The sequence below is a fragment of the Euleptes europaea genome, chromosome 1 (assembly GCF_029931775.1).
Source record: "Euleptes europaea isolate rEulEur1 chromosome 1, rEulEur1.hap1, whole genome shotgun sequence".
Classification (NCBI taxonomy): domain Eukaryota; kingdom Metazoa; phylum Chordata; class Lepidosauria; order Squamata; family Sphaerodactylidae; genus Euleptes; species Euleptes europaea.
Genome location: NC_079312.1, coordinates 64,607,608 through 64,621,246, shown reverse-complemented (window position 1 = coordinate 64,621,246; position 13,639 = coordinate 64,607,608). Strand labels below are relative to the sequence as shown.

The window sequence follows — 13,639 nt, the reverse complement described above, 5'->3', positions numbered from 1 at the left end:
TTAAGTCTACCTGTGCGGTCAAGCTTTGCTCTGAAGCGCCCACTACCAGCCAGTCATCTAAGTAGGGAAAGATGACGCATCCCCTTAGGGCTAGGTGTGCCACTACAATTGATAGGCACTTAGTGAAGGTCCTAGGGGCCGTAGCTAAACCGAAGGGCAAAATGGCATACTCAAAGAATTTCCCATTGCAAGCGAAGAGAAGGTAGCGCCGGCACTCAGTATGGATTGCAATGTGGAAGTACGCATCGTGGAGATCCAATACCACAAACCACATATGTTCATCCAAAAGGGGAATAACTTTGGGGAGCGAGAGCATACGAAATTTCCTATTGTTTACGAACTCATTGATCCCCCCAGATATACAATATAGGACATTCCTCTCCCTTTTTTTAAATAAGGAAAAAGCAGAAATAATACCTGCGGGCCTGGTCCTCAGGGGGAACCTCTGTGATAGCCCCTTTGTTGAGTAGGTCGTGTACCTCCTGTACTAACTGGGCGGGAGCATGCGAGGTAGAGCACACAGGGGCTCGGTATGTAGGCAACGTGTCAAATTCTATAACGTATCCAACCTTTATTACTTTAAGAACCCAAACAACATCAGTAATTGCGAGCCAGGCATCATAAAACACAGACAAACGGTCTGTAAAGCATATAGGAACCTCTAGTCACGTCTGTTTAGGCTTATTGGGACAGCCAGGGGACATTCTGGGGCCCTTACGGGGGCCTAGGCCTATTAAGAAATTTCCTGTCCTGCTGGCCACTAGGGAAAGAGGAACGGAAATGGGTTTGGTGGTGAAAGGCATCTTGGAACCTGTACGGACGGGAAGCCTGATTGGCTTGTCTGCCAAAATACCTGGGTTTAAAGACCGGCACATTAGGTGTGATACTCAGGGACTTAGAGTTTGACCTGTTTTTCTTCAGGAGGTCAAGGAAAGTATCAGTTTGATCACTAAAAAGCGAGGTACCTTCGAAGGGTAAGTCCTCGATCCGTGACCTGGTGTCATATGGTAGGGCGGGTTGCCTGAGCCATGCATGCCTCCTAAGAACGATGGCTGAGGTGATAGACTTACTAGGCGAATCAGCGACATGGTGTGCCATCATGAGTTGTTGCCTAGCAAGGGTCATGCCCTCATTTTAGACGGCCTTGGCCGAGGGCCGTTGGTTTTCTGGCAGGACAGAGATCTGTGGAGAGATCCTATCCCACAGGGCGTACTGATACCTGGCCATGACAGCCATGAAATTGGAAATACGAAGGCCTACCGCACTTGACGTATAGACCTTTCTAGCTAGGGCATCTAGGTTGCGTCCCTCCCTGTCCTGAGAGGAGGAGTGTGCTCCGGACCTGTATTTACCCGGTAAGGCTTCGACCACTATGGAGTTAGGGGGGGTTCTGACACAAGAATTCCCCTTCTCTACGAATCTTGTAGAGATTCTCTACCCTTTTTGAGGAGGAGGGGACCGAAGCTGGTTTAACCCAATTAGCATGGGCCACCTCTAGGATGCTCTTAGCCATGGGAAGGGCCACAGGGCCCGCATCAGGGGAATGTAGGATATCCATAATTGAATCAATAGGACTTGAATCATCAGGTCTGAAATCAATGTTGAGTGCTTTAGCCATGCGGATAAGTTGTTCTGCATACATTCTAACATCTCCCGTAAGGGAAACTGGTTTAGTGTCCCCCACAGTGTCCTCCGGAGAGGGCAACGAGGTGTGGGATTCCCCATCCAAGTCCTGGGTCATAGCTGCATCAGACTCCCGACTGAGCAATGTCCCATTGCATAGAAGGGGATCTGGAAGGAGCAACTACCCGACGTGACTCTTGCCTTGGCCTTTTGGGCTCTCGAGGCGCCCCGAGGTGCCGAGCCTCCTCACGGTGTTGAGACGAACGGCGTCGGGAGTCATAGCTTGATGAATAACGGCGCCAATGATGAGATGGCGACCGGCTCCAACGACGACCATGTAGACGTCTACGGGAGCTCACTGAAGACGAACGGCTGCGCGACCATTGGCTGCGGCGATGACCATGGGAGATCGACTTCGAGTGCACCGACGGCGTGCAAGATTGACGCTGAGAATATCGACGCCGAGGCAGAGTAGATCGGCGCCAGGAATAGGAGTGGCGTCGGGAAAGGGATCGGCTCCGAGAAGAGTGTCGGCGTCGGTGGTCTGCAGGACGCCGGGAGCGTGAACTGCTTCGGTGGGATTTAGATAGACTGATGGACGGACAGGCGATGGGATCTGGATCGACTTCGATGGACGGAAGGCGGTGAGATCTGGATCGCCGCCGATGGTCGGACAAGCGATGGGATCGAGATCGGCGTCGACGATCAGACGAACGAGGTGACGAACGACTCTGAGATCGGTGTCAGGAGTCTTGTTTGGGGTCGTGTTGATGCTGAGAGGTCGACCCTTGTTTCGATGCCGCAGGACTCTTAGCGGTCGAAGTGTGTCGAGATCCCTGCTGTTTCTCACCAGGAGACTGCCTAGTATCAGCACCATCTTTGCCTGGAAGAGCTGAAGGATCTGCAATGGCAGCAGACGCAGGTCCAGTCTCAGCGCCAAGATTTGGAGGAGACTTCTCCGGCGGCAAGGAAACGTCCTTATAAAGGTGAACGAGGTGATGCATGAAAAGCTCCTTCTCATCCTGGGTCCTGCTCGGAATCGGTGCCGAGGGGGTAGCCAGGGAATGAGGAGGCAAGTCCTCGATGGTGATCGGCAGCGACTGCCTCCCAGCGACATCGAATGCAGGAGATCAGCGTCGCCAGCGACATCGAATGCAGGAGATCGGCGTCGAGAAGAGCGTGATGCTGATCGGTGCCGAGGCGACCTCGAGCGACACTGACATCGAGAGGAACCGCATCCGCGGTTGTCCTGCGACCCTGGAGCGATGAACTTAGCTGGTTTAATAACTTGAGAGCTAGCAGCATTGGATGATTTGTTGCGTTTGGAAGTCCCTCCCGCACCCCGGCGAGGATTTTTTGCTGAGGGCCCTGGTTCGTCTACCTGACCTTCAAGATCCGGTGATCGTTTGGATGGGCCTGCAACAGGATCCGGACGGAGGGACTCCCTGTAAAGATGAGATAGCAGACGAGACGAACGACCCTTTAAGGCCTTTGTGGTGAGCTTGGCACAGCTCTTGCAAGTGGAAGAAATGTGACCTTCTCCCAGGCAAAGGAGACAATCCTGATGACTGACTGTCTTCGCTATTTTCGTACCGTGTGTACGACAATTCTTGAAGAGTGGAGCCTTTTTAGACTCCATTGCTGGAGCAGAAGCTAAACACGTTCTCTCTCCGTGGCGGCAGAAAACTGGAGGGAAGAGCGCTCCCTCCCCCTTGGTCATGTGGCCGTTTGGGCGGGAAGGCTACATGACCCGAAGGGAGGGGGAGCGCTTTCACTTTCGATTTTGTAGAAGCTGACAAATCTTATCCATGGCTGGCCTGCACATGCGCAGTCCCCAGTGTGGGACTGCATAGAGCAACACAGATGAACACACAGTTAGTTCTTCATATACAGAAGAAAGGGCAGGTACTTACCTTTTCTAGCAATTTAAATCCTTCTTGAGAGTCTATGCAATTTTTTGCAAGTAAGTCAACATCATCATTAGTTAAGACAGGTTCTTTTAGTTGTTCTATCCAAGACCACATCAGACCACTGAGAATAAAAGGGTCTCTCTCAGCACATATCCTATCCCAGGCTCCATTTTGAGAATTTAATTCTTTCTAAGAAAAGTAAAAAAAAAAAAAAAAGGTAAACTGTCTTTAAATTAGAAAACTTTTCTTTAATAGTATTAGGGCAAAAATATACATTACTTTAAACAACGTATATTCTCAGATTCATACTTTCCAAGATTATGCAAACACGGGGGCAGGAATAGATTAATGGATAACCTTTGTAGCACTGACTGAATCTTCCCTACAAATGCCCTCTAGGTCTCCCCTCCCGTGGCTAGGCTTTCTAGACGTGGAGCAGACTTGGAGGACAAATGTGTTGAATGTTAAATTTCCGGGACTTGGGAGGCCCTCAGGTAATGCCCTGTCAGTCAGGTGCCTTGTCCTGAAAGAGATGGAGCATACACAACAAAGAATTCCTCTGCTCTGTCTATAACTTTGTGTGCCCTAACTTTGCCACATTCCACAGCTGGCCCTGGATATTTGAAGGGGGAGGATGAGCCAGTGAGGGTAGGGGAAAACATCCCCTTATGATGCTGATTCTGCATGACAAATGCTCCACCTTCACATTAGCGTTTTGAGGCCAACACAGACTAGAGGATCATTAGCTCTTCGACTGGACTGGAGAACATGAAAAAGAAAGAATGACATTATTTGGAATCTCTAGTCCTGCACATTCGTTTTGTTTTAGGGTAGGCTATCTAGTTTCTTACTGAAAGAAGATGAGACAAAGTGTTTCTCTTTTGCCCAGAACATTCTTATGCTGTTCCTTGTGGGTTTGGAGTTTGTGCTCACAGATGCAAACAAAATTACTTGCAGCTGGCTACAGTCCTTGCCCATGAACTATATGGAGGGAAGCAGGAATCAAGTCTACCACCTGAAATGGTGCCGCTGTCCCTAGCAAGCAGATCTGCGGCCGATGTTGGCCAGAACACTCCTCTCAATATCTCTTTAGGCAACAGGAGAATCTGTGCAGGACAGCATGTACCATTTTAATTAAACATTCACTTTTCTGCAACTAAACTCAGACGTGCAGCACTAAAGGGGGCACAGACTTGAATCTAGACTATAGACTTCTTCCCACTTTAGATTTATGCAACATTCCTGCATTTAATTCCCAAATTACACAAGAACAAGAAAGTAGCCTGTAGGGCATAATAAAAGATCGGGGGTGGGGGTGGGGGGTGAGCAGGGTTGTCTTCTCCTTACACATTCACCTGTGTTATAATAACACAGAAGAGCAGCCTCCTTAGCACAGAGAATGCCTTGCACACACTGAAAACAAAGATGCCATTTAATTCCTTCTGGCTGGAGGCCTTTTCCAAGAATCTGCACTTGTAAGAGACAAATACAATAGTAAAGTTACAATATGAAAATACCTGCCACTTTTCCACCTTGCAGTTTACGTCTTCTGCTCCCTCAAATTCATTTAGATCTGCAAGGGCTTTAACTGCTAAAATTCTTCGGGCTTCCAGAGTTAGTTCTGATTGCACAACAATATGGGGGATCGTTTCAGAGAGTTCTCTAAAGCTCTCACGCTCTGCTTTGGAAGAGTCTGAATCCTCAGAGGACCACGTTCTCTTACCACAGCTATAGTTCAGTGCTTTTAGTTCTTCATTGTCTTCCTCATCCTCTTCCTCCCGATCACATATAAAGCCTGAAGAAAATGTTTTACTGCGTTGTACTTCTTTAGGATGTCTGTTTTTATCATAAAGAGGAGAACGACCAGGAGAACAACCTCCTTTTCCATCTAAATTAAATTTACCCTGACTCCAGAAAGTGAAGGTACTACGAACTAAGAGTTCTTTGTTTATCTCAGCCTGGAGAGTTCGCCAGTCCTCTTCATTCTTTTCATCTGCTTTGTTGCAGAATGGCACTTGCACAGGCACTGACCATGGACTCTCTCCATGCTCAGAGGCATATACGGCTCTCCTTAAATCTGATTCACTGAAGCTCAGGCGCCTTTTTCCACGACTCAGAGGCTGAAGGAAGCCAACGTTCCTCCTCTTCCAAAAAGGATCACATTCATCACTGCCTACATGAAAAGCAGTTGATCCTGAGTAGGAGTATGGCTCTGAGGTACTACTGTCACGCCTTGTTAACTCTTTATCAAGCTCTGTGGAAGCTAATTGGGAAACAGTCTCTTCAATTTCGGCTGACAGATCTGGTATTTCTACTACTTCCTCTTCTATCACTTGCCGGCTTTCAGCCAACTCCAACAACAGTTTGCAAATCAAATGAATAAGTTTTGGCACATACTTGAGGTGTCTGCTCTCGTAACCATGAAGCAAATGTCGCTGTCGGATCAGGAACTGGGAAAGAGTAACTGCATGGGCTTTGGGCTCACAGGAAGCGAAAACATTTCGCAGTGGGATTAAGAATTGCGAGAACTCCCTTACACACAACAGCTGCCCTCTAGTTTGAACTGAGTTAGGCCTCTTTGTCCTGACATAAACAATTGCTTGATCCGCAGTCATTCTTGTTGCAAAAACCAAGTAACAAGCTATTAAAACACCTAGAGAGATAAAAAACAAAACAAAAAGGATGAAAGCTCAAAGAAAGGACAAAAATAATATATGTATGCATAGTGGGCTTGGATCCCACAGAAGTTTTTTTGCAGGTGGAAAGGGATAATTTTTGCCAATTTCCCTTCCACTGCAGATTTCCAGCTCTCTTTTCATGTTGTCCTCTGTCCCCCAGGATCACATTCTGGGGAGGCATTTAGGGCTGCAGTTGGAAGAGGGAAGAGAAAAAGTTACACTCTAGAATGAAAATCTCTTCAACCTGCAGAAATCTTCCATGGGATCTAAGCTTGTGAATGCAGTTTATGGCTTTCACATAATAGCTTACTATATTCTCTCTAGTGATGAGTGCTTGGATATATTCGGTCCAAATATATACCTGAAAAATACTGATAAGGTATCTGGATTGATATCTGGGATTCCTGGGAATACCAGTATGCGGGCCCCAAATATTTCTGAAAATATTTGGGAATATCTGGGGCCAGCATTTTAAAGATCCCAGGCCTGTTTCCTCCCAGTTAACAGGTTTCTTGGGCAACAGGAAGGAAGGGGGAAGGAAGCAGCACTTTCAGGAAAATGGGATCACACGTTAAAGGGAGTTCTGTCTGCCCATTCACAACGATTCTCTCATAGCACATAGCTTTCTGACCATGGGCAAAGAGGACAAAAAGCAGGCCTGGATGCAGCTTGACTCCATTTCAGGGCAATATTTTTTGCAGTGCTGGTGTGCCTCTGGCTGCTCTGGTCCGTCTGTTCCTTGGATTACTTCTGCTGCCTGGGAAGACCCTCTTCCTGTTCTGTGCCAGGGCTGGTTTGCACTTTGCTTTAAAATCTTATTTAAATTCTTATTTCACGTTTCCTGTGTTTTTGTTGTTACCAGGTGGGCTGTAATGGGGAAGGGCAATAGAGCCTTTGGTTTTCTTCCTGGTTCTTTTAAAACATAATATTCTTTGGTTCTATTTTGTTCCATTTTTAGTTTAAAGGCTTGTGCTGTTTTGTTGGGATTTCTTGGCTTGTTTTAGAATGTTAAGGTCCTGGAAGTTCTTAATCTTAGGGATATTTTCAAAAGCTGGATCTCATTTATATACAAGCATTCATTTGGCAGACTATTTGTTAATGGAGAAGTTTCAGATAAATTTCCTCTTTATTAGACTTATACAACAAGAATGTCCATCTCCAATTCTTTTTGTTTTAACAACACAATCTTCGGCAATAGCAACTAGGAATAATAAAAAATATGGAGTCTCTTTTGGGAAACAAGTGTATAAATTACGTTTAAATGCAGATGATATTGCTGTTACCTTAACTATACCAATGGAATCTGTAATTGAAATTAGGGATGTAATCTCTGTGTTTGGTAAGAATTCAGGATATAAAGTTAATTTCACTAAACCAGAATGGTTAGGTCTTAATACATCTGATGCTCATCAACATAGTTTTTCTAAACTCTGTTTGATTCCATGTAAAAATCAACCTGTTAAATGTCTTGGGGTCTGGATTCAACAAAATACAGAATCTTTACTGGAGCTTAATCCTCAAAGAGGAATTAAAATTTTGGAGAACACTGCCTTTATCTTGGATGGGTAGGATTGTGAGTGTTAAAATGAATATTCTTTTGGTATAAGGGGCACTTATACTGGCAAATTCGAATCCCAAAACAGTATCAGGAGACCTAAATACTGGTATTTGTTTCCTTCCTGAAATCCAAAATGGAAAAATACCATTTCCCCCCAGGTACATATCCCCAGTTCTCTCTATTTTTCATTTTCACTACCAATTATGAAAAAACATATATCTTGAAGGAGATAGACCTTCCAGATAAGTTTAGATGATTTTGCCATTTATTTATACATTTATGCATTTTCAAAATAATAACACACTCAAAATATTATACAGAAAGAAACACAATTAAGAACCAACAACAGATACATAAACTGATACATAAGATATCACTACCAGTAAAATCAGAGAGGAAACTTTTTGAAACCAATAGCCATTCATTTGCTAATGAAATGAGGTCAAGCGAGGCACCTGATAAATGCTTTAATGGCACAATCAAGAATGTCTTCCACATTTAGTGGTGCAGCATCTCATCTGGTAAAAGCGATAGGCTGGGGAGCTTTGTTGCAGAGGAGATGGAGCAGCTATCACCCTGTTTTCTGGTTTTAAAAACCAAGAGTGATGACCACTCTGCTCTAGAGAGGTAACTGGTAACTTTGAAATAACTATATTAAACATGTATCAGAGCAAAAGGTTTGCTAATGGTAAGACAATGAAGCAGGAACTATGGCAAATGGGATGTTCATGTTTCCCAAGGACTAGATGAACACTCTTATGCTGCACGGTGAGAGCCAACATGGTGTAGTGATTAAGATGTCAAACTAGGACCTGGAAAATCCAGGTTCAAATCCCCACTCACGCCACGGAAGCCTGCTGGGTGACCATGGGCCAGTCACACACTCTCAGCCCTGACCCTGGCTAGTATTTGGATGGGAGACCTCCAAAGAATCCCCGGGTCGTGACGTGGAGGCAGGCAATGGCAAACCACCTCCCAACATCTCTTGCCTTGAAAATCCTACGAGGTCACCATAAGTCAGTCGCGACATATCACACACCCCAAAAATTTAAAAATGTCACACGAATATTCTCGGGGATGATTCAAATTCTCAAAAACATGTTCTGAGGGGCAAGCATGGGAAACAGGGTAGAGTTGCCAATAAAATAGTAACTGACTTTAGCTAGTGTTATCTTTTAACGAATTAGTGGTTGAGTATTTTTACCTGTTCGACCAAGTCCAGCATGGCAATGAATAGCTACCCTTCCTTCCTGTAAGGCAAAAGTCATCACTTTTACCATATCGAGGATAGTAGTGAAAGAAGCCACACCATAATCCTTCCATCCAAAGTTATAAAAATAAACTAGAAGAAACATTTTAGAACGTTGTTATTATTTTTGCAAAGACCAATAACAAGTAAATGTAAGAAAAAATGTAATTAAAAAAGACCCAATCAGGATTACTGGCAAAAAGCCCCCTCCACCCCACCCTATATTTTAGAGTAGGTTTTCTATAACAATTTCAAAGGCTGTGTTACAAATTAGCTACGCCATTTCACACAAAAGCTCAGCTGGAATGTAAAATCTATAACAAGAAAGAGTGAGTCATACTCAGATTACTCAACTATATATATACACATGTAGAGTGAGTAATAATGCAACATTTTGTTTAGGAAATAACAGCATTTCTAACGCAATGCTTTGTTTCATAAACAGCTGTCAATCTCACCAAATTAAGGAAAAAGCAAGCATTTGATGGAAAACCCTTTTCCATAGATACAGAATATAATGAACCTACCTGCAAATCTACTGCTTTGTAAATGTGCAAAATGTAGATTTATGTTTGACATGAATATTACTATCAGCGTTTCAAATTTACAGATACAACTAAACACACCAATCAACTCTTGGTTCTCCAGTCTCTTCCTGATGTGTATGACATTAACTACAATGTCTACACATAGGAGCTGTGTATTTTTCAACTTTCTAATTAACTCAAAGTTATTTTCCTTGGCAACATTCCTCACTGAGCTCTCCTTAACCCAACAAGTAGGTGGCAGAAACAGCCTGTAAGCACCACACTTTATAATTAACAAGGAACAGCAGCAGGAGCAAACTTACTTCCCGCCTCCATGAAAGCTTCAGGAAGGTAAGTGAAACCACTTTCTTGTTCCAGCGGATTCCCGCAGCTAGCATGTTCCCCAGGGCGCTGAAGGTTAATTACTGTTTTTATGCAACATCTTAGGCAAAGGGGGAAAAAGACAACACATTATTGAATTGTGCATGCTTTCAAAGCCTTTTCCCACCTAATGTTCTTTTTTAGGCCAGAATAAATGTGACTAACAACCCAAACCAACACCAGAAGGAAATAATGCAGTAAGAGTTACATATAATTCAGTGTCAATGTATTTCTTTTACCTTTGGAACTGCTCAATAATATTATACTTCTCAATAATTTCTGTTGAGGGCCGAGACATGGCTAATATGTTATCTGTTACCCTGGGGGAAGAAAAAAGAAGTGAAAATTCTTCATACTTGGTTTTTTTTCTTACTAATGAACCATGCCACTTTAAATAGCTTTCTGTTTTAAATGCCTATTATGCCTATGTAATTGAATCCCTCTTTATAACAGAATGCCATTAAGGTAATAAAAAGAATGAAGGCAGCATAGAATATACACATGCTTATTTCTATATATCTATTCCAAATATTTTCACATTTCTTTAACAGGTTTATTCTATCATAAAATGTCAATTACATTTAAATATAAATACAGTTCAAACGTAAATTGTATTTACATATTTATGTAATTAAAATCACATTTTAATGTATGAGGCAAAGGCCAAAAAACCTCAAAAAGAGTCTTACATACTACATAGTCACAGTCATGTCTACTGTTTTAGCATTTCATCTAGTCCACATGTACAAAAACATCTATGTAATCTACAGTTATATGAAGTTGGTTCTCTTTTACCACATGCATAGCCTGATCCTAAAGTGTACTCAGAAGTTCCATGAGTTCAATAGGGCTTACGCTCAAGTAACTGCATATGAGTACAACCTTAGAGGACAATCCTAAACAACTTTACTCAGAAACAAATCCCATTAAGTTCAATGGAACGTACTCTCAAAGAAATGCACATGGGATTAGATATTTTAAAAAAGAAAGATTTTAGAAGGTTGGAAGAGCCAAATATTTCATATTACCAGGATGAGTAAAGTCCTTTAACAGCCTGTTCCTCATCACTCCACCGAGTTGGATTTTCATATTTACAACCACGGCCACCACATGCCATGGAGCATTGCATATAACCAGGAATTACATGGCGAAGACGTTCTCCAACTTTGGTGTATTTTGCAGTTGGACGCCGAAATATTCCTGCAGCATATAGTGTGAGACAGCAATAAAAATATTCCACAAGCTGTAGCCCCTGACCTGAATGTGTGTGAATCATACTGATAAAAATAAATGACTGCAATTATATATTTAAAACAGATCAAATCAACATCATGAATGCACTCCCTCAAAACTGGTTTCTCTTGGAAATCTCCTGACACATTAGGACGTAACACCTTCCTAATAAAGTGTCATATCTAAAAGCATATACTATTTTTTCCTCTTTCACAATAAAAACAAAACTATAAAGATGCTCAACTAACATTCTTGAAAAACAATGCATTAAGCTCTTATTATAATGAGCACAAAAATACAAAACATTCTGAAAAATTCTGAGCATTCATGTATGCTTAGTTATGAGAACATGATTACACACACATTAGTACATAAACATAAAAACCCAAGAATGGTTAAAAAAATAAAATTTTCAATACTTTACTTCTTTTCTCAAGGAAAGCAGCATTTAGCTCCTCAGGGCTCACAGAGGAAATGGCTACCATAACCCTGTGGGTAGAAGTCGAGAGAACCTCTACAACTGAACTCCGTCGCCTGTGAAGTTTGCGGAGAAGAGGATCAGAAGAAGAATGTCTCCGGCCATAAAAAAAGTTGCTAAAAATATTCACTGCCAGACGCTTCCTAGGTGAACTCTGCATGGTCATCCACTATTTGCAGCAGCTTAGAAAAGCTGCACGAAGACAAACTGAACAAGAAATCCAAAGTGCTCTGTACTGAACTTCCACAGAAAGACACGCATCTTTCTGTATGATCTAATAGCTGTTCAGGATAGGCTGATCTGTCTCCATAGAAACCAACAATGAACTCACTAGTGACAGCTACCCCCTTTGGCAGCTAAATTCTATATACATTGATTCTGCATAGGATGTAGTGTTCCACTGTTGATGTGGCGAGCATCATCTGAACCAGATATTTCTGAAGTGGACCAGGAAGTCCAAAACAGTTTACCACAGGATCTTTGGAATTTGAAGCATTAACTTTGACATCTTGACAAAAGCACCCACGGCACCCTGAGAAAGAAATATTGTTCAAGAAATTCAACTAAAGCTGTATTCACACATGCCACTCTAAGCAATTTTCAGCCCTTCTCCTGTTCCTGGTGTGCATGTGTGAAAGCTAGAAACAGAGTTCTAAGTGCATATAAATATCAGGTTTGTGTAATGTGAAAAAACAGAATGTGGTTTTAATTATGCTTGTATCGGATTTCTCAATCAATTGTAAATCAGCCTTCCTGAGTGGTTATCCATTAGATTTCAGCCTTCCAGCATTTTACAGTACGCGTGTAATTTCAATCTTAAGTGATAAGAAAAGCTGAGAACATTTGATTCAGGACTGTAATATGAAAACCTGAAGAGAGAAAATAATTACCTCTCTTGGAGATATTACAAAACGTGTTCAATTTTTAAACAAAATGAGCTCTCACTCATTTTACTTTCAGCAGCAGAGATGAAGATTTTCCAAAGCAATTATGGCATTTTGAAAAGTATACAACCATTCACTTGCATTTTATCAGCAGCAGGGAAAGGTAAAAAGACTGTAGCAAAAAAATTATTCTGTCATCTTACAAGATATGTAAAGGAATATATAAATATGACTTGAAGGATGAAAAAGGAAAAAAAACACTTCTAACTTGATTCAGAGTAGTAGTCGTGTCACTTTCTAAGGCTACTTCCCACCAAAACATATTCAGGCAATCCAAAAATGGATTTGCTCTTCTCATCTGTTTCCTCTATATTCAACAGTAACAGATGAGATCCTGGTCAGCATAAAGGTACATAACAGATTACATGTCATTAAGGACATTTTGCCACTCCTCTGAAAAATAGTTTTACAAATACAGATGATAGCAGTTTTTCTTTAGATATCTATATTCTAAAGGCGAAGTTAGCCAAATCTGAGGATACTTAAATCCAGTGATTGGAGCTGTGAAAGGGCAAGACAGATCTTTCTACAAATCTGAACACTCCAGGTTTGCAAAAAAATCTCAAATCTTAAACAAATAATACATTGGGGGTTTAACCCCCCCCCAAAAAAGATAATCAGAGTGCCTGTGGATGTAGCCATCTTCAGTGGCTGTTGCTAGGCAACCATGGCATTCCAGGCTGGGTTTCTGTGAGTAAAAGGTAGGAGGAAGGGGCAGGGCCCTTTCAAGGGCTGTTTTGGCCTTTGACTAAGGACTCATCAGGGTCAGGCCTGGGGGCTAGGATTGCCAGCTCCAAGTTGGGAAATTCCTGGAGAGTCTGTGGCAGAGTCTATGGAGGGAAGGGTTTGGGGAGGGAAGAGGCCTCAGCTGAACAGAATGCCATGGAGTCCACCCCCCCAAAGCAGCCATTTTCTTCAGGGGGACAGATCTCTGTCACCTGGTGTTCAGTTGTAACTCTGGGAGATCCCCAGGTCCCACCTGGAGGTTGACAACCCTACACCTGGAAGTACCCTCTGAGTGACATGATACCACCTGACTTGCATGATTCACCTAGACC

General features: G+C 42.7%; 1 protein-coding gene across 4 annotated transcripts in view; it reads right to left on the bottom strand.

Annotated features, from left to right (window-relative positions):
* Window positions 1–13,639, bottom strand: part of PTPDC1 (protein tyrosine phosphatase domain containing 1) — a 41,245-nt gene that overhangs the window by 5,592 nt on the left and 22,014 nt on the right. For 2 of the 4 annotated variants that reach the window (XM_056856125.1, XM_056856116.1), the window contains exons 3-8: window positions 10,955–11,126; window positions 10,166–10,246; window positions 9,869–9,987; window positions 8,974–9,111; window positions 5,051–6,186; window positions 3,537–3,722 (exon numbers count right to left, since the gene is read on the bottom strand). In XM_056856125.1, the coding sequence (XP_056712103.1) occupies window positions 3,537–3,722; window positions 5,051–6,186; window positions 8,974–9,111; window positions 9,869–9,987; window positions 10,166–10,246; window positions 10,955–11,126 (1,832 nt within the window). Of the gene's footprint in view, window positions 1–3,536; window positions 3,723–5,050; window positions 6,187–8,973; window positions 9,112–9,868; window positions 9,988–10,165; window positions 10,247–10,954; window positions 11,127–11,583; window positions 12,032–13,639 lie in introns of those variants that run through there. The other 2 variants (XM_056856134.1, XM_056856105.1) reach the window with 2 other exon arrangements.